This window comes from Eurosta solidaginis, chromosome 5, assembly GCF_040869045.1.
Source record: "Eurosta solidaginis isolate ZX-2024a chromosome 5, ASM4086904v1, whole genome shotgun sequence".
NCBI lineage: Eukaryota > Metazoa > Arthropoda > Insecta > Diptera > Tephritidae > Eurosta > Eurosta solidaginis.
Genome location: NC_090323.1, coordinates 80,694,269 through 80,721,113, shown reverse-complemented (window position 1 = coordinate 80,721,113; position 26,845 = coordinate 80,694,269). Strand labels below are relative to the sequence as shown.

Genomic DNA, 26,845 nt, shown 5'->3' with positions numbered 1-26,845 from the left:
GTAAATATCTCAAAAACGTTACCATAGAATTAAAAATAACTTGTATTTTCGAAATCAGGGGTGATTTTACATAGGAATTTCATAATGCTGTCTTTGGTGCATTTTGGCTGTAAACCAGTGATATCAAACTGAGAATTAATGTTTTCTCAAACATTTGAGTGAAAAAAATTTTCAAGTATGTCTCAAATTATTCTCAAGTTGAAGATCGACGTTTGAGAAAAAGTCGAGAAAATATTTTGTTTCAAATGATAAATAATGTTGAATATCAAACTGAGAATCAATGTATATCTCACACATTTGAGATTTTTGTTTTCAGTGTTTGTTGGGTATCAACAAAAAAGTATTCGCTGGAAGCGCCCAATGCCAGTGACTGAAAAACTGTCACAGTGTTAGCGGTTTAACTTCTCGAAACGGCTCGACCGTTTCTCAAGAAATTTTGTGAGCATATTGAGTAGGCCTGAGAATCGGATCTTGTGCCCCAAAATGGTGAAGGTGGTCCACCCCTAAACTTTTTGTTTAGACATAATTTTTTGTTTTTATTTGAAACAGCTTTCAAAAATACATGCAACCCTTATGGAGGATGGGAGGAGGAATGTGAGTTGGGGAATGACTGGGACTGGAACCGGGACTGGGAACAAGGGACGCAGAAGAATAAAAAAACGAGGGAAGAAGAAAAGACTGAGAAAGAGATAGAGTTAGACGAAGATAGAGAGATAGGAATAGCTGCAGCAAGGCAGGACGAAGGAAAGGGGGCTAGAGAGAAAAGAAGGGACGTACTCTACATCTTACATTCTAAGTTATAAGATCTTCTTATTCTGAAGCTATGGAGCTTGCGTCTGCAGTAGGTACAAACATCTAAGTAAATGTTTTTGAAAAAGTCACTGTCAACAAAAACAAAAATTGTCTTAATGATATTAGAAATGCCATAATGTCAATATTGTTAACATTGTAACTATTTGACGTTATCACCATTTCATAAGGTCAAACCTTAAATTGACCCTGTGAGCATTTGAAATGGTCATAGGGTCAATTGTCGTGTCTACCGACTTGCCTTTGGTGTACGCGTGTTGTATATCCCCATCCCTTAAACTCTCAAACGTGATGCTAAGCTACCCACACTTCTCTCGTGTGAGAGATCAGCCGAATCCAATACATCAGAGAAACTCACTTTCATTAATCTCAAAAAGGGAAAGTGGAAGGGATAAAAAACGACGACTGACAATCACTTTGCTGCCCACCCAATCACGACTGATGTTCAATAAGGGGACCACGCTTTCGGCTTTTTAATTCCCGCTGGAAAATTTCCGGAAATCCGGAGAACAGGGGCCGCAACCTTAGCGAGAGAGCGTGACTTTATAGGACAGCATGGCCCTGCGTCCGCCAAATAAGGGCTATAAATCAACGCAGCTTATAGACAAACAAGCGGGCGAAGTGGGAGAAACATCTAAAGAATTGCAACCTCTTCGCCGCCGGTGTAGGTAAGCTATGGTGCACCGTAAATTTTTTTCCTTTGGCGATAAAGTGCTATCGGATTCAAAAAAATGCGCGAGCAATTTTTGTATTGTATTGTATTGTATTTTATTAAACATTTTCCAGATGCATACTTATTAACCTAAGATTACAATATTACATTAAATAATTTCAAATTACTATGCAGCATAGGAAAAGTATATGGCATTTTTTATATTAAAGTTTAACATAGTTCTAAATGCTATTCCTAGCTTTGGTATATTGTTTTGTGTGGGGTGTACAAAAATAAAAATTTCATAAAGAGTTTAAGTTATACATTAAATTAAATCATCAAAGATATGAAAGAGAATCAATACTAAATATTTGCATCGTTTCTAATTCAAAGTGATTATAACCAAAAAGATACAGCTTAACTTCTTTTTTAAATAAGTTGACATTTCTTATTACCTGTACAGTGGCAGGAAGGGAGTTGAAAAATTTGCACGACGTGTATGTGTAAAAACTTCTAAAGTGCGACGTCCTAGTATGCGGAATTTGTACCATCGGAAGTAGACTTCTTCGTAAGTTGTAGACTTCCGAAGGAAAGCTTTCCAGGTAGCCACACCGTATAAAGAATGTTTTTAAAACTTTGTAAAGATAGAGATGTCGACACGGAAATATATCTGGTTTCCTAAAATATAGCATAGAGTGAGACCTATAGTTTGCACTACAGATTCGCCTTATAACCCCCTTTTGAATTGTTACCACTGCTGACAGCTTATTAGCCGAAGCGCCGTAGTAAACTGTTTTTAAAGTGGATATTGAACATAACTTTTGCAGACGATAAAATTGACGAGTGGTATATAGAAAGTATTTTTTTAGAGCATTAATGTGCTCAGACCAACTCAAGCGGTTGTCTATTATAATTCCTAGGTACTTGAAATTCTCAACAACTTCAACCCTGAAGCAGCTCTCACTACAGTTTCTATTACAATCAAAAGATCTCATCGCGTCACTTTGAGTGCACGCTATATGGTGCATGTTAAAGCGAGAGCACACTGCGGAGTGAAATATGACATCATAACTTGGTTGTTCTTTGAGAACATGACTGAAATACATAAGTCTAGTTTTACTACTTACAATCAGTTTGTGTGAAGCGAACCAGGTTCGTAACAAATGTATATGATGGTTAATGTCACATATTAATTCAAAGTAATTCGGTGTACTGTACGCAATTGCAAGATCGTCGGCAAAGGCAGTGGCCTTGCCTCTCAATGGAAGCTTAAATATTGAATTAATATAGACCAAGAACAATATTGGACCAAGAACTGAGCCTTGGGGAACGCCCAGATTAACAAGCTGTAAGCTACTGTAGCTACATTCTACTTTAACTTTTTGTGTTCTGCCCGATATATACGATTTAAGCCACTTATGCATAACACCGCGGAATCCTGCACTATATAGTTTATCCAAAATTACACCCCTATCGACCATATCAAAAGCTTTTGTTATGTCCACAAAGAGACCAGCACAACTTCTTTTTTCATCCAGAGCTTTGTAGACGTTGGTGCAAAAATCTAGCAAAGCGTCTTCTGTTGAAAGGTCAGAACGAAAGCCAAACTGCATGGAGCTAAAAAAGCTCGCTTTATTTAGAAAATTAACAATTCTGGTTTTAACAGCCTTTTCAAAAACTTTAGATATGGCCGAGAGTAGTGAAATAGGTCTGTAATTATTAAAATCTTTTTTATCCCCTTTTTTCAAGATCGGAATTACAATCGCACATTTCAAACCATCGGGAAAAATACCCTGAGTAATGCTGGTGTTGAATAAGTATATCAGTATATCAACCACATTAAAATATATCTTTTTTAAAATTAAATTGGAAATACCATCCTCACCGCATGAACTAGAGTTTTTTAAGGTTTTTATAATGCTTATAATTTCGAAACCTGTGATAGGGTCAAAAAGAAGCTATTTCGAGCATCTTGGCCCGATGGTAAATGGGTCGCAAACCGACAATTGCAGTTAGTTAATACTGTGTTCCCAACCGTTGTAAAGTGCGTGTTAAGTTTATTAGCTACTTCCACAGCATCCGTAATCGACTGACTTCCAGCTTGAAATGCTATTCGCTTGCCATATGTAAGGCATACCTAGGTCGACAAACCCAAACAGCAAACCAATATGTACGCACACAAGCATACACTGCCACAGAGGTCGAAAAACCATCTAACTTGCGAAGCTATCTAAAGCAGTGCTTAAAAACCTGTGCAATGAGGGATTCAGATATCTAGCACATGTCTTCAACCTGTCCTTGTTCATTGTCGTCATCCCCGAAAAATGGAAAATGGCGAGGGTTATACAGCTATTAATGCATGGTAAACGAGCTTGCGTCATCCGATATCTCTCCTATCGCAGCATACCTGCAACTTACCAATCATCATAATGGCTTTCGAAAACTACATAGTACCACTACCACGCTAAACGCAATCAACACGCAGATAAATTGCGGATAGAATCAAGAACCCCACCACCCAACAATACTCGTAGTACTAGACTTATCAAAAGCTTTTGATACCGTAAATCGCGACACTTTACTGCAAGACTTGGAAGGGTCTACCCTGCAACCTAGTCTCAAAAGGTGATCTGCAAACTATCTGTCTGGACGGCAGATATCGCTGAAATTCAGGAACGTACCATCTAAAGATAGAATAATTACACAAGGTGTGCCTAGGGGGGTGTCCTATCTTCGTTTAACTTCTATAAATTGAAGCTCCATTCGCCACCAGAAGGAGCTACCATCGTATTCTACGCCGATGACTGCACGATAATGGCACCCACCCTTTGATCAGCTGTGCAATAAAAAAGACGACTATCTTCCAAGTCTTTCCAGTATCTTTATCTGGCCACCGACAAAATCTTCGGCGACCTTATTTACAATGTGGACAAGACAAATGTATACCATGTTGGACATCCACGTCGATGGCATTACGCTATCGACTGTCTTACATCCAAAAATACTGGATGTGGCGTTCGATGAGAATCTACATTTTGGTATGCATCATCATGCATCTGCAATTGTACCTAAAATCCAGAGCCGTAACTAAATCCTCATATCTCTTTCTGGCAGCACATGGGGTAAATGTATATTACCACTCATAAAGCAATTGACACGACTCTTGCATGATACGCGTCTCCAATTAGGTCGACCAGCCTAAGGGATACACAATAGAAGAAACTACAGCGCTGTCAAAACTCCACTCTCAGAACTAACTTAGGTGGTCTCCTTATGTCCCCAGTCTTATGTCCACGTCCCTCTGGCTCAATTTCGATCTGGATAATGTAACAGGTTAAATTCATTCCAGAATCAACCCCGACATACATAATATATGTCCTGCTTATAATGTGCCCCAACATGACACCAACCATCAATTGCAATGTGGCCTATTACACCCCTTTTTCTCTGGTCCACTCCTGTTGGAAACGAAAGTTTCTTCGGACTTCCGTTAGAGGATATTGTAAGATTATCACGGTGTGCTTGAAGTGCAGGTTTAATTAAGTCTGTAGTGTTACCAGAAGTTTGTTTAACACCAATCTGAAAAACCTTATGAAAAAACAGGACGTATGTTATAAAGTAACTCCGTCCTCTTGGCAAGTAATAGAAGAAGAAGGCTCTATGTCACTTGCTGGTTCTTGATCTGACTGCTGTATTACTGCATGATCACAAAAGGTGCTCGATAGTTTCCTCGTCCAACCCACACTTCCTACATATGCTATCACTGACCAAACCTAATTTAAAAGCATGTGATGCCAGAATGCAGTGTCCAGCCAGAATACCCGTCATAAGTTTACAGTCCTATCTTTTTAATGATAAAAGTAACTTTGTTAGTCAAAGGGTGTAAGACCTACACATTATCTTCTACACTTTGCAGTCCCGCGCTTTGATCAACGCCTTTCACGCTTGATCGATGATGTGCACCTCTTCTTTTAATCTCACCCAATCTAATTGGGACGTCTACGGGCAAGATTCGAGGGACGCGCCCTTTTTAGCTGGTTCGTCCGCTTTTTCAATCACATCTTTCCCTATATGACCTGGGATCCAATATTTGGTACGTTGTATCTAAATTTCCTTATCAGAATTTTCAAATTGATTCTGGTTGGCGAGATATTTGTACAAAAAATACCAAAACACGTTTTTCTGCTGTATTTACCACGCCTTTTCGTCAATAAAAATGCTTTTTGTATTTAATTAGCGAGCTTTGCTCATATTGCTTTATACAATGGTTTTTGTAATTGATATTAGAACAAATGTTACTAAGCTTTCAAAAGCGCGCCTAAAAATCATATCCACGCCATTAGGAATAAACTACATACAGAGTGTATGTGACCAATTGTACAGCGAACAATGGGACATTCATATGGGTTAGCAGCTAAAGGCTTGCACTGATATGAATGTTGGAGATTCGAGTTCAACGCTCAGCTCCCGAAAAGCTAGCTGGTGAAGAAGTGAAATGAGGACTGGGTACACTCACAAACATCAGATTGTCGATATATTGCTGTTTAAATGTCATTGTTTTTGTATTCAATAATCGAATATACCTGAATTTAAATTTTTCCCTGTCACACTTATGCTGCTAAAATCAATTTAAGCGGCATTAAGGGCCTGGCAAGCATATTTTTATACTCAGTTGAGCAGAGCTCACAGAGTATATTAAGTTTGATTGGATAACGGTTGGTTGTACATATATAAAGGAATCGAGATAGATATAGACTTCCATATATCAAAATAATCAGGATCGAAAAAAAATTTGATTGAGCCATGTCCGTCCGTCCGTCCGTTAACACGATAACTTGAGTAAATTTTGAGGTATCTTGATGAAATTTGGTATGTAGGTTCCTGAGCACTCATCTCAGATCGCTATTTAAAATGAACTATATCGGACTATAACCACGCCCACTTTTTCGATATCGAAAATTTCGAAAAACCGAAAAAGTGCGATAATTCATTACAAAAGACAGATAAAGCGACGAAACTCGGTATATGAGTTGAACTTATAACGCAGAATAGAAAATTAGTAAAATTTTGGACAATGGGCGTGGCGCCGCCCACTTTTAAAGAAGGTAATTTAGAAGTTTTGCAAGCTGTAATTTGGCAGTCGTTGAAGATATCATGATGAAATTTGGCAGGAACGTTACTCCTATTACTATATGTACGCTTAATAAAAACTAGCAAAATCGGAGAAGGACCACGCCCACTTTAAAAAAAAAAATTTTTTTAAAGTAAAATTTTAACAAAAAATTTTATATCTTTACAGTATATAAGTAAATTATGTCAACATTCAACTCCAGTAATGATGTGGTGCAACAAAATACAAAAATAAAAGAAAATTTCAAAATGGGCGTGGCTCCGCCCTTTTTTATTTAATTTGTCTAGGATACTTTTAACGCCATAAGTCGAACAAAAATTAACCAATCCTTTTGAAATTTGGTATGGGCGTAGATTTTATGACGTTGAATGTTTTCTGTGAAAATGGGCGGAATCGGTTGATGTCTAGCCCAGTTTTTATACACAGTCGTCCGTCTGTCCTTCCGCATGGCCGTTAACACGATAACTTGAGCAAAAATCGACATATCTTTAATGAACTTAGTTCACGTGCTTACTTGAACTCACTTTATCTTGGTATGAAAAATGAACGAAATCCGACTATGACCACGCCCACTTTTTCGATATCGAAAATTACGAAAAATGAAAAAAATGCCATAATTCTATACCAAATACGAAAAAAGGGATGAAACATGGTAAGGTAATTGGATTGTTTTATTGACGCGAAATATAACTTTAGAAAAAACTTTATAAAGTGGTTGTGACACCTATCATATTATGTAAGAAAATGAAAAAGTTCTGCAGGGCGAAATAAAAAACCCTTAAAATCTTGGCAGGTATTACATATATAAATAAATTAGCGGTATCCAACAGATAATGTTCTGGGTCACCCTGGTCCACATGGTCGATATCTGGAAAACGCCTTCACATATACAACTACCACCACTCCCTTTTAAAACTCTCATTAATGCCTTTAATTTGATACCCATATCGTACAAACTCATTCTAGAGTCACCCCTGTCCACCTTTATGACGATATCTCGAAAAGGCGTCCACCTATAGAACTAAGCCCCACGCCCTTTTAAAATACTCATTAACACCTTTCATTTGATACCCATATCGTACAAACATATTCTAAAGTCACCCCTGGTCCACCTTTATGGCGATATCTCGAAAAGGCGAACACCTATAGAACGAAGGCCCACTCCCTTTTAAAAATACTCATTAACACCTTTCATTTGATACCCATATCGTACAAACGCACTCTAGAGTCACCCCTGGTCCACCTTTATGGCGATATCTCGAAAAGGCGACCACCTATGGAACTAAGGATTACTCCCTTTTAAAATACTCATTAACACCTTTCTTTTGATACCCATATTGTACAAACAAATTCTAGGGTAACCCCTGGTCCACCTTTATGGCGATATCTCGAAACGGCGTCCACCTATGGAACTAAGGATTACTCCCTTTTAAAATACTCATTTACACCTTTCATTTGATACCCATATCGTACAAACGCACTCTAGAGTCACCCTTGGTCCACCTTTATGGCGATATCTCGAAAAGGCGACCACCTATGGAACTAAGGATTACTCCCTTTTAAAATACTCATTAACACCTTTCTTTTTATACCCATATTGTACAAACAAATTCTAGGGTAACCCCTGGTCCACCTTTATGGCGATATCTCGAAACGGCGTCCACCTATGGAACTAAGGATTACTCCCTTTTAAAATACTCATTAACACCTTTCATTTGATACCCATATCGTACAAACGCACTCTAGAGTCACCCCTGGTCCACCTTTATGGCGATATCTCGAAAAGGCGACCACCTATGGAACTAAGGATTACTCCCTTTTAAAATACTCATTAACACCTTTCTTTTGATACCCATATTGTACAAACAAATTCTAGGGTAACCCCTGGTCCACCTTTATGGCGATATCTCGAAACGGCGTCCACCTATGGAACTAAGGATTACTCCCTTTTAAAATACTCATTTACACCTTTCATTTGATACCCATATCGTACAAACGCACTCTAGAGTCACCCTTGGTCCACCTTTATGGCGATATCTCGAAAAGGCGACCACCTATACAACAACCACCACTCCCTTTTAAAACCCTCATTAATACCTTTAATTTGATACCCATATCGTACAAACACATTCTAGAGTCACCCCTGGTCCACCTTTATGGTGATATCTCGAAGCGGCGTCCACCTATGGAACTAAGGATTACTCCCTTTTAAAATACTCGTTAACACATTTCTTTTGATACCCATATTGTACAAACAAATTCTAGGGTCACTACTGGTCCACCTTTATGGCGATATCTCGAAACGGCGTCCACCTATGGAACTAACTCCCTTTTAAAATACTCATTAACACCTTTCATTTGATACCCATATCGTACAAACGCATTCTAGAGTCAACCCTGATCCACCTTTATGGCTATATCCCTAAATGGCGTCCACCTATAGAACTATGGCCACTCCCTCATAAAATACTCTTTAATGCTTTTCATTTGATACGCATGTCATACAAACACATTCCAGGGTTTCCCTCGGTTCATTTTCCTACATGGTTATTTTCCCTTATGTTGTCACCATATCTCTCAACTGAGTATGTAATGTTCGGTTACACCCGAACTTAACCTTCCTTACTTGTTAGTTATTCATATCAATTGGCATCAGTTATTGGTGCCTTCACCTAAAATATGTGACAATTTCATAAAAAAGAAGAAAATGCAAAAATTGGGAACAAATTCCACATATCATAAGTAACATGGTAAAAAGGTATCCAAAACAAAAAATCAAATATCAAAAAAAATTAGTGAATTCACTAAATGAAATATTTATAGGATATGGAGGTCGCGCAAATCAAATGGTTGATTTAGTATGGTTATTATTAGGGCGTTATGGTGTGTCACTATTGACTAACTACATTGATTTCCATGAGGTTGGTTCGATAAGCTATTTTATATTGATATATCAACTTTGCAAAGGCTTTTAGTTTGTCCTTTTCTTCACTTCTCCCTTTCTCCCTATCTTTCCATCACGCATTTTCTCTCTGGGTCCCTCTCTTAGTCCTTCCCTTGCTCAATCCATCTATCTCTCTATCTTCGTCTAATTCTATCTCTTTCCATCTGTTTTGTTCTCTCTAGCTCTTCTTATTTTTCTCCATCCCTTATTCCCAGTCCCAGTCCAAGTCCAAGTCCCGACTCAATCTCTTCATATCTGTAAACTATGCTAATATATACAAAGATAAAGCATTGATTTTCTATATACACAAAACGTAAAAAACAAGAATAAAAAAATAAATTTATGTTTGTTTGTTTTCATGGTGTGTTCAATTTATACGTATTATTTAAGAATTCATGAACTTAACACCGGCTTTAATAATTGAATATTCAATTATTATAAGACGGTGTTAAGCTCCTGAGTTCTTAAATAATAAAAAAAAAAATTAAAATTTAAATTAAGGTGTGGACTACCCCTACTATTTAGGGTAGGAAGGTATTCAACAACAAAAACTGTAACACGAGAATTTTATTTGTAAGATTAATTACATATATCGACTACTAAATCCACTTCATAACTCCAAATTCAGTATAAGAAAATGTGACTGAAAGTGTGCAACACATATTGGTTTTGTTTTGCAGAGATCAAAGAGGTAGAGTACAAAAACGTAAAAATTGAAGACTTTTGCAAGGGAAATGATTGTACTTTTAAATGGTATATGCAGATTTTTAATAAAAGGTAGTTTTCGTGGCGAAATTACTCTTTGAATGCAGAAGGAAAACGAAATGTTCGTACATTTATATGAGAACTGAAAAATAAGATTTGGAGTTCAGATTTAGAAGACCTTGCGAAAACTATTAGCTCAATTCGGGGTAAAATTTTGTTTAGAGAATGTCTGCCACGCCATTCGGTCTTGGTATCAGGCACCAATGTTGCACAATCAGCTGCTTTAAAAAACGTTGCGCATTGAAATCATATGTATATTCTATTGTTGGTAGTAGTACTTCCTACACTCTAAAGCTTATGTATGAAATTAAGATTAAAATGGAGGTAAATTCCTGTTGAAATAATTTTTTGGTGTAAAAATGCCCATTTTTTGTACGTATTCATGTTGAAAATAAAAAAATGGATGATATTACTATAAAAAACGTGTAATATTTTGATTTACAACCGAAAATTATGAAGTTTTACGCAAGAAGTGTGCAAAAGTATACATGCTTTGTAATTTCACACAACAATGTGTACATTTTAGTCACATATTATTGTATTTTGCTTCAAGTAACTGTAAATTTTCATTTTCTGTGAAATCGTGTCGTCTCGTGGTGGAAAAAAAGTGAATAAGCTTTAAAATATAATTATAAATAGGTGAATAAGCTATAAAATATATGTAAATATAAATAGGTTATAAGCTTTAAAATATATGTAAATATAAATAAGTAATAAGTTTTACAAATATAGCATTTTCAGGTCAAATGAAACTTTATTCAAGTCAAATGAAACTTTTTTCATTTCAAATGAACCTTTTTTCATTTTAAATGAAACTTTTTTCATTTTAAATGAATCTTTTTTCATTTCAAATAAAACTCACTTTCACTTTTTACCGTTATGTTTTTCAGCATAGTTAAAAAAAATCTCTCCACAGTTCAGATGATCTACTATATAGTTGATAAAAGTAATGTTTCTCTCAATACCTTGCTATCGCTCTATGTTGTTTGGTAAGACGTTGGTCAAAGAGAAAAGCATAATACAGAGGATTCAACCTATGTGTTAGTTGGTATCAGACAGTGAATAGGAAATACACTCACATCATGCTCTTTGGTTCCTTCTATTTGTTCTCTACGTTGGTTTATTCCTACGTTATTAACGAAGTATATGTAGAAGAATGTGCTTTATATATAAGAGGAGTAGATACAAGTAAAAAATATAGGTGCTTATTTTAAGTAGGTGGTTAAACTGTAGTATATAAGTTGCCTAGCGTATAACCCTGCTACTTTATCTATTAAAAATTGAAACGATCAAAAGGCAAGGCTAAACTAAGCCGACCTTAACTGCAGCTTAAATTCACAAAGAAAATTTAAGCAAAAATTTTGCCCTAAATGTGGCTAATTAGAAATAGTTGTCTTAAAGAAAAATTTGATAAATACTTAGCGTTATAAAGTACGATATAAATATACTCACAATTACCTTAGTAGAATGGTTTCATTTGACTTGAAAAAAGATTCATTTGAAATGAAAAAAGTTTCATTTAAAATGAAAAATGTTTCATTTTATTTAGATTTATATTTATATTTATATCATTTACATTTATATGCGCACAGGAACTGAGTTCCAATTTGTGATCAATCGTGAGCGCAGAACTCGTAAACTTCATCGTCACAGAAAAACGCACTTTCATAAACCTAAAAAAAAAGTGGGACGAATACATATCCTTTACAGACAACCGCTTCTATCCCGACTGATGCCCGTCAAGGGGAGCATGCTTTCCACAAGGTCATTGAATCCGCATCAGCTCGCTTCATTCTCGCCAGTAGAATTCCCGAAATTCGGCCCCACTTTCCGGCGGAGGCCGCAAATTTAGCGAGAGAACGTGACCTTATAAGACAGCTCGATTCGGGCGACCCCCAAATAAGGCATATAAACCAAAGCATCAGATTGCTTGTGGATGAACACAAGCGGGCGAAATGGGAGGAGCACCTAAGCGGTTGTAACCTTGCTGCCGGTGTAGGTAAACGTCCACCGTAAAGTCCCTATCGAATCCGTCTAGGCACAATGACAAAGTTTCCATCGCCTTTGGCGGTAAAGTGCTGTCGGATGCGAAAAAATGCGCGAGTGCTTTCTGCCGACAATATATAATACATTCTACGGTTGACAAAGATAGACGGAGGGCCAACAGACACGCACATAAACATAAATTCAGCGCGTCACCAATTACCATCACCACCAAAGAGGTTGAGGATGACATCGGCCATGCTAAACCATCCAAAGCAGCGGGCCCGGACGGCATAGCCAAGTCGATGCTTAAAAGCCTAGGAAAAGAGGGTTCCAAATATTTAGCGCATGTGTTCAACCTGTCTCTGCCCACCTTTGTCATCCCCGAAAAATGGAAAATGGGCAAGGTGGTCCCGCTACTAAAGCCTGGGAAACCAGCTAACATAGGAGAGTTATATCGCCCGATATCTCTCTTATCGCCAATAGCCAAGACGCTTGAAGCCATTTTGATCCCCTACTTCCAAGCAAATTTGCAGCTAGCCTGTCATCGGCATGGCTACAGAAAACTGCATATCACCACCACCGCGCTAAATGCCATTAGCACCCAGATAAATCAAAACCCCCACCATAGAACAGTACTCGTTGCGCTAGGCCTAACAAAAGCATTTGATACGGTCAACCATGGCACGCTACTGCAAGACCTGGAAGGGTCTACCCTTCCCCCATGTCTTAAAAGGTGGACCGCAAATTATCTTGGTGGACGGCAGGCATCGGTGCAATTTAGAAACGAAACATCAAAACCAAGAAGAATTAAACAAGGGGGGCCACAGGGTGGTGTCCTATCCCTACTTTTGTTTAATTTCTACATATCTAAGCTACCTTCGCCACCAGAAGGAGTTACTATCGTTTCCTACGCTGATGACTGCACAATAATGGCCACAGGCTCACAGATCGATGAGCTTTGCAACAGAATAAACGGCTACCTCCATAATCTCTCCCGCTATTTCCGCCTCGCGAAACCTGGCATTACCACCGACTAAATCCTCTGCGACCTTATTTACAACATGGACGTCCCAAATGTAGACAATTTTGAACATCCACGTCGATGGCACTACGCTACCGACTGTCCTACACCCCAAAATCTTGGGTGTGACGTTTGATCAGGATCTACATTTTGGTGAGGATACAGCCGCAATTGTACCGAAAATCCAGAGCCGTAATAAAATCCTCAAATCCCTTGCTGGCAGTACTTGGGGAAAAGACAAAGAAACGTTCATTACAACCTACAAACCAATTGGCCAGCCGACTGCATGCTACGCGTCCCCGATATGGTCACCAAGCCTAAAGACTACTCACTGGAAGACGCTACAGGCCTGCAAATACTGCCCTCAGAACCGCGGTTGCCTTCTTATGTCCCCAGAACACCATATTCATAATGAGGCGAGAATACTCCCCATCAGGGAGAGAAATGAGATGCTAACCAAACAGTTCCTGTTGAATACCCAGAAACCTGGGCATCCCAACAGACATCTGATTGATAAGCCAGCACCGCCTAGGGACTTAAGGAGTCATCTCCGTAAGCATTTTTAGGAAATACGGCACCTGAGAACTCAGCCGTATGAAGCAAAAAAACACAAGCAGGTCCTTGGTAAACTCCACAAACAGGCGTCGGACCTTTATGCCGGGAATTGCCCGGTGAATCCAGTAATCGGGGAACAGTACCGAAAACTTGCGGAAGAGGAACGCATACTACCCAGGGAAACGCGAGTCACTCTGGCTCAACTTCGTTCTGGATACGGTAACAGGTTAAACTCTTACATATCCAGAATCAACCCGACATACAAAATGTATGCCCCGCTTGCAATGTATCCCCACATGACACCAACCATCTCTTTAATTGTAATGTGGAACCAACGCCTCTAACACCCCTCTCATTATGGTCCACCCCTGTTGAAACAGCAAGTTTTCTTGGACTCCCGTTATAGGATATTGATGAAAATTGTGATCGGTCGCAGCTCTTAGGTGGAGCGAATCACTGCTACAACAACAACAACAACAGTTCCAATTTTGAATGTTTGTTTCCAAAATGCAATAAAAATTTTTCAAGCTACAATGTCTATGCAGTCCATTTTTTCAAAAAATCATTCTGCTGTGGTTGAAAGTGTCACCACTGTGTACCACAAATTCAATTGTTCGATGGCTTCTTGCGACTTTTTCGCTATAAAAAATTAGGTCCTTTACCTGAAAGAAATGGTGCTTGTAAAATCAACTAATCTGTTCTGCTGTTCTTGACTTAACCTAGAATCGTTGAAATTGATCGAATGTGGTTAATTCGACCGAGTTCTTTGTCAAGCGAACAAATTAGTTTAATCATTTAAACAGCAGAGAAATTGTCGCTCTTAAGTTAACAAAATTCTGTAAAATTGACAGATTCCTAGTCAATCTAACTGATTTTTTTAACACAACTGATCACACAGGTCATTTTAACAGCGATCAATAGTCAATACATGAGCAAATTTCAAAGAGAATTTTACGCTCACTGCACTCTCTGCTTTGTACTTATGACGATGGTGCCACTTGTTAAAAAAAAACACCAAAATAAGAAAACCACCAAATCGAAAAAACACACAAAATGGGAAAGCAACAAGAAACTAGTTTGCAGTTATCAATACAAAACGAAAAACCCTTTTTTGAATTTACTGTGCAAAAAATTATGAGATACCGGGACACCTATTTATCGGATACAATTTTGCAACTTCTCCTCAAAGCGAAATGCAAATTGCGCCTCTTTTTGCAAAAGTTTTGTTTGAACGAACAGGATTTTTCACTCACGCGATTGTATCTAATTACTTAATAAAAAACATCCTTTTTTATACTCAGTTGAGCAGAGCTCACAGAGTATATTAACTTTGATTGGATAACGGTTGGTTGTACAGGTATAAAGGAATCGAGATAGATATAGACTTCCATATATCAAAATCATCAGTATCGAAAAAAAATTCGATTGAGCCATGTCCGTCCGTCCGTCCGTCTGTCCGTTAACACGATAACTTGAGAAAATTTTGAGGTATCTTGATGAAATTTGGTATGTAGGTTCCTGGGCACTCATCTCAGATTGCTATTTAAAATGAAAGATATCGGACAATAACGACGCCCACTTTTTCGATATCGAATATTTCGAAAAATCGAAAAAGTGCGATAATTCCTTACCAAATACGGATTAAGCGATGAAACTTGGTAGGTGAGTTGAACTTATGACGCAGAATAGAAAACTAGTAAAATTTTGGACAATGGGCGGGGCACCCCCACTTTTAAAAGAAGGTAATTTAGAAGTTTTGCAAGCTGTAATTTGGCAGTCGTTGAAGATATCATGATGAAATTTGGCAGGAACGTTACTCTTATTACTATGTGTCTGCTTAATAAAAATTAGAGAGAACGACCACGCCCACTTTTTAAAAAACATTTTTTTTAAATTCAAATTTTAAAAGAAAAGTTAATATCTTTACAGTATATAAGTAAATTATGTCAACATTCAACTCCAGTAATGATATGTTGCAACAAAATACAAAAATAAAAGAAAATTTCAAAATGGGCGTGGCTCCGCCCTTTTTCATTTAATTTGTCTAGGATACTTTTAATGCCATAAGTCGAACAAAAATGTATCAATCCTTGTGAAATTTGGTAGAGGCTTAGATTCTATGGCGATAACTGTTTGCTGTGAAAATGGGCGAAATCAGTTGAAGCCACGCCCAGTTTTTATACATAGTCGACCGTCTGTCCTTTCGCTCGGCCGTTAAAATGATAACTTGCGCAAAAAACGATATATCTTAACTAAACGTAGTTCACGTACTTATATGAAGATAAAATGGTATAAAATATGGCCGAAATCCGACTATGACCACGCCCACTTTTCCGATATCGAAAATTACGAAAAATGAAAAAAATGCCATAATTCTGTACCAAATATGAAAAAAGAGATGAAACATGGTAATTGGATTGGTTTATTGACGCAAAATATAACTTTAGAAAAAAACTTGGTAAAATAGGTGTGACACCTACCATTTTAAGTAGAAGAAAATGAAAAAGTTTTGCAGGGCGAAATCAAAAGCCCTTGGAATATTGGAAGGAATACTGTTCGTGGTATTTCATAAAAAAAAAATAAATGTAAGGCGCGATAACCTCCGAAGAGATCTATGGACGAGCTTCTCTTCCAATTTGCGTCGTGCTCCTCTTGCTTTTCCCTACAAATTGGCCGGACGGGACCTACATGTTTTATGCCGACTCCGAACGGCATCTGCAAGGCAGATGAGTTTTCACTGAGAGCTTTTCATGGCAGAAATACACCCGGAGCGCTTGCCAAACACTGCCGAGGGGCGACCCCGTTAGAAAAATTTTCTTCTAATTGAAAAACCTTATTTCTAAAATTTTGATGTTGCTTTGCCCGGGGTGTGAACCGGTGTGGTAGGCGGAGCACGCTACCATCACACCACGGTGGTCGCATGGTATTGCATATATAAATAAATTAGCGATACCCGACAGATGATGTTCTGGATCACCCTGGTATACATTTTGGTCCATATCTCGAAAACGCCTTCACATATACAACTAAGGGCCACTCCCTTTTAAAACCCTCATTAATACCTTTAATTTGATACCCATATCGTACAAACACATTCTAGAGTCACCCCTGGTCCACGTTTATGGCGATATCTCGAAAAGGCGTCCACATATAGAACTAAGGCCCATTCCCTTTTAAAATACTCATTAACACCTTCATTTGATACCCATATTGTACAAACGCATTCTAGAGTCACCCCTGGTCCACGTTTATGGCGATATCCCGAAAAAGCGTCCACCCATACAACTAAAGCCCACTCGCTTTTAAAACACTTATTAACACCTTTCATTTGATACCCATATAGTACAAACAAATTCTAGAGTCACCCCTGGTCCACCTTTATGGCGATATCTCGAAAAGGCGTCCACATATAGAATAAGACCCACGCCCTCTTAAAATACTCATTAATACCTTTCATTTGATACCCATATCGTACAAAATAAATTCTAGAGTCACCCCTGGTCCACCTTTATGGCGATATCTCCAAAAGGCGTCCGTCCACCTATAGAAATTATGCCCACTCCCTTTTAAAATTATTATTAACACATATCGTACAAACAAATTTTAGAGTCAGGCCTGGTCCACCTTTATGGCGATATCCCTAAATGGCGTCCATCTATAGAACTATGACCCACTTCCTCTTAAAATACTCTTTAATACCTTCCATTTGATACACATGTCATACAAACACATTCCAGGGTTACCCTAGGTTCTTTTTACAACATGGTGATTTTCCCTTACTTTGTCCCCACAGCTCTCAACTGAGTATGTAATGTTCGGTTACACCCGAACTTAACCTTCCTTACTTGTTAATGTTGATGTATCCGACAACATAAAAGTTTGAGTTGTTTTGGAATCGTTTCAACTTAGAGTGTTACGAAAATTAAACTTGCCGAATTACATGTAAAGTTACTTCAGTGTTGACTTACCTTCCTGCGAATTGATTCTTTACTTTTCTATAACTTACAAATTCTCTATTTAAAATGTTATGTCAAACATTTATACTAAAAGTTTTGCAAATATAAGCAACTGGAATTTTAAGCATATAATAACTAAAGTATTATATATTTTTTGCGAAAAATTCAACAAGAGATTTATAAAAATAAAGATGTGTAACATTACACATTTATAGTGGTTAAAGTGTTGCCTACCATTTTGGTAGTAAATTTACGATTTTCGCTTTAGAGTGTAGTATCTGTGCATGGCGGAACCATATAAGGTGGCAGCATGGTGACATACCTACAAACAGAAATAAAAAATCCATGTAGTTTGTTTTTGTAAATTCGATGGACTAATTACAAAATTGTACTGCGCCGGAAGTTGATGTATCAAATCAAATCAGCTGTCCCGTGCTGCCACCTTGTAAAATTCCGTCATGTATCTGTAAAAGCATCTTTCATTAATTGGCAACTGTCAAAAATATTCGGAATTTCGTTTGCTGGTTGCTCCACTTTTATACGACGCATGTGACTTGTATGTTTAACTATGTTCGTAATCGTATGGTGTCATGATGTCGGCACACAATATTATATTAGCATCGTATTGTTGTCGTTGTTTTTACGGATATGTGCAGTCCTTTGCCGTATTGAGTCCGCCAGACACCGGTACTAATACCTGAAACTAGTCCGACCCCTCAGGTCTGTTGATTTAAGTCGCCTCTTACGACTGGTATACCAACCCGTTCGGTGTTTAGCATCGTAGAAATCGTCGGAACCGTTACTCGGTTGTGTTATACCATACGCACGCAGGACACTTGTTTGTAAACTCATTTTCATAACTTGTACATATAACTTTTACTTACAGGTTGTCTAGGACCTTGTACACTCGCCATTCTCCAAACACTTGTCTCAAAGCCGCGCTTCAAAAAATTTGGTGATGTCAAAATTTTATTTAAAATCATTTTTATAGTAATATTACTAGTTTTTACTAGTAAGAGGATAGTGATATTTGCGAATAATAGTAAAGACAGTCTGAATTTCACACAAAAAACCTTGTAGCGATTATTGCAGCAATAAATAAATGTACTGCTTGAAAGAGAACCCGAACAAAAAACCACGTGCAGGCCAACAGATCGAATTTAACTGAACCTGTGCCGGAGTCTTATTGAGGTAATCAGTGAAGGCAGCCCGCTCTGTGGCCACTACATGGCCAAGTGTTCTATACGTAATATAAGCGATTATATTATGATTTTCTTAATCATATTGTTGTATTATTAAACCAAGTACGCTGTTATCAAGCTCAATAGCACTTCAATTGTGGAGGTCCACACCAAAACGAAACATTTACATCAAAAGTAGTTTAAGCAGTTTGAAATACATACCGCTCCAATTTAAGTATTGTATTGTATTGTATTGTGTAGTCTTTATTTTCTCGTAAATATTTACAATTTCTAGAGTATTACAATATGAAATAAAAATACAAATAAGAAAATAGATAATGACATTAGATGCTCATTCAAAGAGCAGAGGAAATGCCATTTCATTCGTTTAGTATTATAAATGCTTATGGGGCGCATAATATTAACAAATTGTAACTATAAAAATTCAAAAATTAGAGATGTCAAGGTACTTTCATTGAATGGAAAAAGAAAAAAGAAAAAAAAAAACACCTCGATGCTAATGGACACAGGTACTTATATTATAGGTCTCAAAAGAGTCGTCCTACATATTAATTTTAACGGTAGAAATTTACTTGGAGTGTCTGCCAAACCATTGCCGGGGTGGCGACCCGGCTTATGTCAAGTTTTTCTAAAGTATTTAGATGTGGTTTTTCCTGAGATCTGAACCTAGACCATGGGTGTGCTAAGCGAGCACACTACCACCACACCATGGAAGCCGCCAGTCGAGAATGGACCAAGTGTGCATAAAACGCTTACATAAAACGGGTTACTTATTTTCTAAACTAATATGTCCCATTAGCCACTAGAAAATCAAATTTAACGTTTTGATATGAATCTGCAAATGGTAAAAAATAAAACTGTTCCAAAGTTGTCTTATATAACTATAAGATATAACTAACTAAAGTTGTCTATATAACCAGATTCGTGGCAATGGTATTCTGGTGCTTAGCACCATCATAAAAAATAGTCCTATAAACCTAGATCTTTATTTGAAACTACTGATGGTTTTGAATCAACATAATGAATGTTTGGTTGCATTTTTGTATAACCCATCTTGAAATTTCGATAAACATCAGTAAGAAGAAAAGATCTGCATTGGAAGGTAATTTTAATTTGGAAATTTTTCGTTTTTGTATGGTTCTACGATTTAGAAAGAAACAAATGGGAGAAGAATTACATGTGTACGCATGTATAGACATTTTTCATTCTCATATATGTATATATGTATACACTCCATAATTACATACATATATATATATATATATATGTGTGTAATCAGCATGTTTTGTATACTTTGGAATACCTTATCAATTGGAGCAAGAGAGCCACAGATGATTGATAATTTTATAATATGTGTTGATGCCCTATTAACCCAGATATGCCGGCGGACCTCCTGGTGAAGCAATTTCCACAATTTTTTTTAGTACCGTTCTTTCAACATAAAATATTCCAAAAATTAAGACAAATTAAAAAAAATATTTTTCAAATGATTTTGTAGGGTGTACTACATGTAGTACGCTCGGCACATACACAATGGAAAACTAGTAATTTTTGTTTATATAGGAAACATCGTTTTTATTATTCTAGAGTACTTGTTATTTTTTATTAAAAACTAAAAAAAAAATTGTTGTTTTTTTTTTAATTTTTTTGTACTCTAGTGCCGATCGTAGGTACTACATGTAGTACGCCAGCAAATAAATCAACAAAAATCACATTTAATTGGGTTTTACACTTCCACTACTGGTGTACCTCAATTTCTACAACTATTTTTAATAAAAATATACAAAAAACAGAAGAAAACAAAATGGGCTTAAATATTTTTTTCTTACTGATTACGCGACATGTTCACACTTTTGACAATTCCACAAAACTCGCATTTTTGATTTAAAAATAGGCAATAAAGGAATTGCAACAGAAACTTTTTTTCAAAGCCAACTATGATGCCTGTTTTGTACAGTAGCACAGCGACAGTTTGGTTACTTAGTTTAAATTACTGTTTACGAAATATTTTGAAAATAACAGGTGTACTACATGTAGTACGCTCGACATACCTGGGGTTTAAATTTGAAGAATTTAATGTATAGTTTTAAACTTTGTTAATATATTTTATATTAGAGAATGAATTATATTTTTATAAAAAATTACAGACACATTTTTCTATTGAAATTATCGCGAACATTTTAGAAAATTTAAATAACGGACACATTCCCCCAGGGGAAGGGGATAGCCCATTAACCCCATAGGCCCAGACGAAATAGCTATGCCGATGCTAAAACACCTCGGGCTTAAGGGCATCAGCTATTCAACACATGTTTTAAACTTAGTCGTTTAAGCCATTGGCTAAAAGTTACCGAAGTGGGCCAGCCGAAAATTCTTAGGTCTCCTTTACTGTTGCGAATAGTTATTTCGACAGACTTTGACGCCCTTTACTCATGTGCCAAGCGATTTCGATGGAAAAAATTTATTGTTGCTAACATCAAAAATCTGTAACTTCCGCTAGGTTTGTTTGATTATAAAAATTCAAATGGCCATCGCCATCGACAGAAAATGAGTCGTTCTTTAAGCTTGTAATTTTTTTCGTATATATTAATACATATATTTAAATGTGTTTTATAAGAAATTGTCTATGCAGAATAATGCAAAAAAAAGAGTTCAGCATCGATTTTTTTGACAAAAAAAATACTGGATGTGCAAAAATCTGTTAAATCGATCGGAAATAAAAGTAATGAATAATATACTCTTAACCCACACGTGAAAGTACGCACTTTAGGAAAGTAACCGTAAAGGAGTATTTACGTATATTTGCTTAGAATGATTTTCAAGCATAGAGGAGTCACATTATATTCAATATTCATCATTTGGCGCATGAATATACGTATTAAAGCCCGAAAAAGTGTTTTTCTGTCTTTCCAAATAGTGTATTCGCAACAAAAATGAAGATCTTAAAAGTTTCGGGTGGCCCACTTGGGAAACTTTCACTCCTTTGTCATTACAGAATAATTAAGAATGCCTAGCGTAATAATCTATTTTCAAAAACAAAATTGATGGCGCAAATATTTCTTTCAGGATTATCATTCGCTTCCACTTCCGGTTCTTACACGAGGGTCCGGCCCTCTGTTGGAGAAAAGCACGTCCTATTTGATAGCAAACAATTCATGTTCATGGCGCCTGAAATATTTCAATGCTTAACCAATGTGTCATTTTCACTTATTGGCACTTGTTTAATATACAGTACCTGGGCGACCGAGCTTTGCTCGGCAATCTTCGTGTATGCCGCATAACATACTTTGTTCTACATGTCATCATTAATCAAACCCAACTTTTTTTTTATATGTACATATATTATATACTTTTACTTACCAATATTTGATTTCCTTAAATATAGTTTTCAAAAACATATCAAACACTAACCGCAAAATGAACTGGAATGAAAAATTTGAAATGGGTAATTCCAGCCTATAGTATAAGGGATTGTTATTAGTGATGGAACGAAATTTCGCTATTGGTGATTGCATCGCTAATAGCTTCAGCTATTGCAATCCAAATATATCATTGATTGGCGATTTTCCTTCATTCGATTCTTTTGAATGAGAATCACCTCTGGCAGAATATCGCCAATAGCGATTTGCGATTTTCCTTCAGCATGGAATTCTAATACAAATAGTAAAAGCGGCGATGCAATCATCGATAGTGAAATATCGTCCATTACTACTCATCTGTGTGCTTTACTTTCCGACTGGGTAAAAAAGTTTATTGGATACAAAAAGGAATAGTTTTCTCGAAAATTGGAAAAAATAGCTATTATCGAAAAATCGGGATAGTTGTGTTAAAGCGGAGTCATTGGTGCCGTTTGTCGTATAGCTGTAGCCGTAACCCTAACGTAATCAGATGTTTGTCGTTACGGCGGAAAACCAAAAACCAATTGGTTGGCTGCGATACGGTTACGACCTTAAAGCGGAGTCATTGGTGCCGTTTGTCGTATCGCTGTAGTCGTATCCCTAACGTAGTCAGCTGTTTATGGTTACGACGGTAAACCAAAACCCAATTGGTTGGCTACGATACGGTTACGACATTAGCGGCACCAATAATCGATTGCATTGATTCCCATAAGGTTGGTCGAATCGGCTGTTATAAGGTTACCGACACGGTTACCGATAAAGCACCAATGTCTGCAGCTTTAGCGGCACCAATAATCAATTGCATTGATTCCCATAAGGTTGGTCGAATCAACTGTTGTAAGGTTACCGATACGGTTACCGATAACGCACCCATATTTGAAGCTTTAAGAACTGCACAACGAAAAAAATTTCTCGTCAACAGATAGTGGTAAATAAGGGCTGTTTTTTTTTTTATTAAGTTACTTCATTGTGCGTATGTAATAATACCGGATGAAGGTCGACTAATTATTGACCAGCTCGGAAGCTACAACGCCAACGCCAATTCTTTAATGTCCTTTTATAATTGAAGTTTCAATTTTTTTTAAGGAAAATTCGAGAATTTCCTTCTATGTGGCCAACCGCCCTGTTTTTCACTTCGTGTATTGTTCTCCATATGTGGCTAGATGCCATGTTTTTTTCAATTTTTTGATTCCTGTTAGGCATGCAAGAATACCACCCTAACTCCGATCAGGGAGGTATCGCATCTCCCAACACCGCCAAAGCGCCCGAGGGTAGCACCGAAGCCAACCTTGAGGCCTATTTTAATTTTCCACTCAACGCAAAAAAGCCCGAAAATTGACGCTGAGCCGAGGATGACACCGTACAACCGCTCGCGAGAAAAGACAAGACCGGAATATGAGGGCTGTTTTTGTGCAGAGAAATTATGGAAACGGCGAACGGAATAAAGCAAACTTGTGCAACAACAATTTTGACGACGAAGTCATTCGGTGAGGGCTAAACATAGGGAAGTCACCCTACCTTCTGGAGGTACACTTGGAGAAACAGTACTAAAATGTTACTCGTGTGGCGTACGTAATGTATTTGTATTAGGATTCATTCCAGCACAGGCTGATTCTGTTGTAGTGTTGTTATGCCGGTAAGCTGAAAATGGAGTAAATATTATAAAGTGTATCTATTTAAACGAATAAATTACAATTTTAGTTAACCATGTGCATACATTTTAAAACTCACAGTTACTGAATAGGGCCCCTGATCGTTCGTTTATGGTTAAGGTGGTACCGAGCAAGAGTAGTTGCGTGCACGACAAATATCAGCAGCACAAATAAACAAATTGGAGGAATTATGGAAGGAAAATATTGATGCAACATTTCAGGATTTAGAGAAGCCAGGTATAGATCCTGAACCATCACAAGTGCTTTGCGTTATGAAGATGGTTATCAATACGAGAAAGTTTTTGGTCCACTTGTGCGCCTAGAAACAGAATACGATAAAAATTTAAAAGAATCGCAAACACAGGAGGGTATAGAAATAAGATGGGATGTTGGCTTAAACAAAGAAACATTAGCACAGCTTGCTAAAACTGATTCGGACATTGTCTAAGCTTTGGGCAATTGAGGGCGAGCAGTTTAATAAGAGTTATAAATGAGTAATTTTATGTGCTTGTAAGTGTATGAGTCGTGGCACAGTGCCTGACGTACCCGACCAAACGCCCGGGGTTGCGGGTTCAACTCCCACCAAGCATTCCTTTTTTTTAAATTTATAAATTATTATTATTAATGGACTGTATTGAGTTTATGGGGTTTTTGATTTAATGTATTCCATTTATTGAGTTGGGTAGTTTTAATGTTATTGGTGTATTTAAGTCATGGGAGGATGCATAGCATCAGTACACCTTTATTTATTTATTTGTGTTTTATTTTAAGGGATTCAGTTTATTAAGTTGGGTAGTTTTAGGGTTATTGGTGTGTTTAAGTCATGGGAGGATGCATAGCATCAGTACACCTTTTATTTATTTAATTTGGGGGCGAGCACTGGGGGCTCTGAGGCTTCGCTCTGCTGAGCCACCTCATCCTCTATTTGAAGAACCCTTTAAAATGTGATATGGAGGCGAGCACGGGATGGCTCTGAGGTATTGGCACCCCATTTTCTACAAGAAAAACCTCTATTTATTTAATTTGGGGCGAGCGTTGGGCACTCTGAGGTTTCGCTCTAATGAGCCACCTCATCTCCTATTTGAAGAACCCCTTCAAAGTGTGATATGGAGGCGAGCACTGGGCTCTGATGTATTAGCACACCATCCGAAGAACCTCTATTTATTTAATTTGGGGCGAGCGTTGGGCACTCTGAGGTTTCGCTCTAATGAGCCACCTCATCTTCTATTTGAAGAACCCCTTCAAAGTGTGATATGGAGGCGAGCACTGGGCTCTGATGTATTAGCACACCATCCGAAGAACCTCCCTTTTAATTAAAAAACTCAAACTATGTCTTTAGAATATTTCACTAACCAGTTGAGAATTACAAGCACACTCAATGGCTACTGAAACAAACGAACGAAAAATGTTCATAGTTTAAGTCGCTTAAACATACTCCCCCCTTAGACGGCTTAGTCGTCTAATGAAACTTCCATACGAGCCAGTGATCCGGCTCGAAGGACCATGTCTAAGCTTTGGGCAATTGAGGGCGAGCAGTTTAATAAGAGTTATAAATGAGTAATTTTATGTGCTTGTAAGCGTATGAGTCGTGGCACAGTGGCTGACGTACCCGACCAAACGCTTACAAGCACAAGCTCGAAGGACCATGTCTAAGCTTTGGGCAATTGAGGGCGAGCAGTTTAATAAGAGTTATAAATGAGTAATTTTATGTGCTTGTAAGCGTATGAGTCGTGGCACAGTGGCTGACGTACCCGACCAAACGCCCGGGGTTGCGGGTTCAACTCCCACCAAGCATTCCTTTTTTTTAAATTTATAAATTATTATTATTAATGGACTGTATTGAGTTTATGGGGTTTTTGATTTAATGTATTCCATTTATTGAGTTGGGTAGTTTTAATGTTATTGGTGTATTTAAGTCATGGGAGGATGCATAGCATCAGTACACCTTTATTTATTTATTTGTGTTTTATTTTAAGGGATTCAGTTTATTAAGTTGGGTAGTTTTAGGGTTATTGGTGTGTTTAAGTCATGAGAGGATGCATAGCATCAGTACACCTTTTATTTATTCAATTTGGGGGCGAGCACTGGGGGCTCTGAGGCTTCGCTCTACTGAGCCACCTCATCCTCTATTTGAAGAACCCTTTAAAATGTGATATGGAGGCGAGCACGGGACGGCTCTGAGGTAATGGCACCCCATTTTCTACAAGAAAAACCTCTATTTATTTAATTTGGGGCGAGCGTTGGGCACTCTGAGGTTTCGCTCTAATGAGCCACCTCATCTTCTATTTGAAGAACCCCTTCAAAGTGTGATATGGAGGCGAGCACTGGGCTCTAATGTATTAGCACACCATCCGAAGAACCTCCCTTTTAATTAAAAAACTCAAACTATGTCTTTAGGATATTTCACTAACCAGTTGAGAATTACAAGCACACTCAATGGCTACTGAAACAAACGAACGAAAAATGTTCATAGTTTAAGTCGCTTAAACATACTCCCCCCTTAGACGGCTTAGTCGTCTAATGAAACTTCCATACGAGCCAGGGATCCGGCTCGAAGGACCATGTCTAAGCTTTGGGCAGTTGAGGGCGAGCAGTTTAATAAGAGTTATAAATGAGTAATTTTATGTGCTTGTAAGCGTATGAGTCGTGGCACAGTGGCTGACGTACCCGACCAAACGCCCGGGGTTGCGGTTTCAACTCCCACCAAGCATTCCTTTTTTTTTAATTTATAAATTATTATTATTAATGGACTGTATTGAGTTTATGGGGTTTT

At 37.6% G+C, this 26,845-nt stretch overlaps 2 protein-coding genes across 3 annotated transcripts in view; one reads left to right on the top strand and one right to left on the bottom strand.

Moving 5' to 3' along the window:
* The window catches only part of P5CS (Delta[1]-pyrroline-5-carboxylate synthase), a 958,896-nt gene extending 939,848 nt beyond the window's left edge, over positions 1-19,048 (bottom strand). For both annotated transcript variants that reach the window (XM_067791361.1, XM_067791360.1), the window contains exon 1: positions 18,705-19,048. In XM_067791361.1, the coding sequence (XP_067647462.1) occupies positions 18,705-18,803 (99 nt within the window). In that variant the 5' untranslated portion in view covers positions 18,804-19,048. The remainder of the gene's footprint in view (positions 1-18,704) is intronic.
* 7B2 (Secretogranin_V domain-containing protein 7B2) overlaps positions 1-26,845 on the top strand; it is a 240,206-nt gene that overhangs the window by 22,451 nt on the left and 190,910 nt on the right. The gene's annotated exons all lie outside the window — the stretch shown is intronic.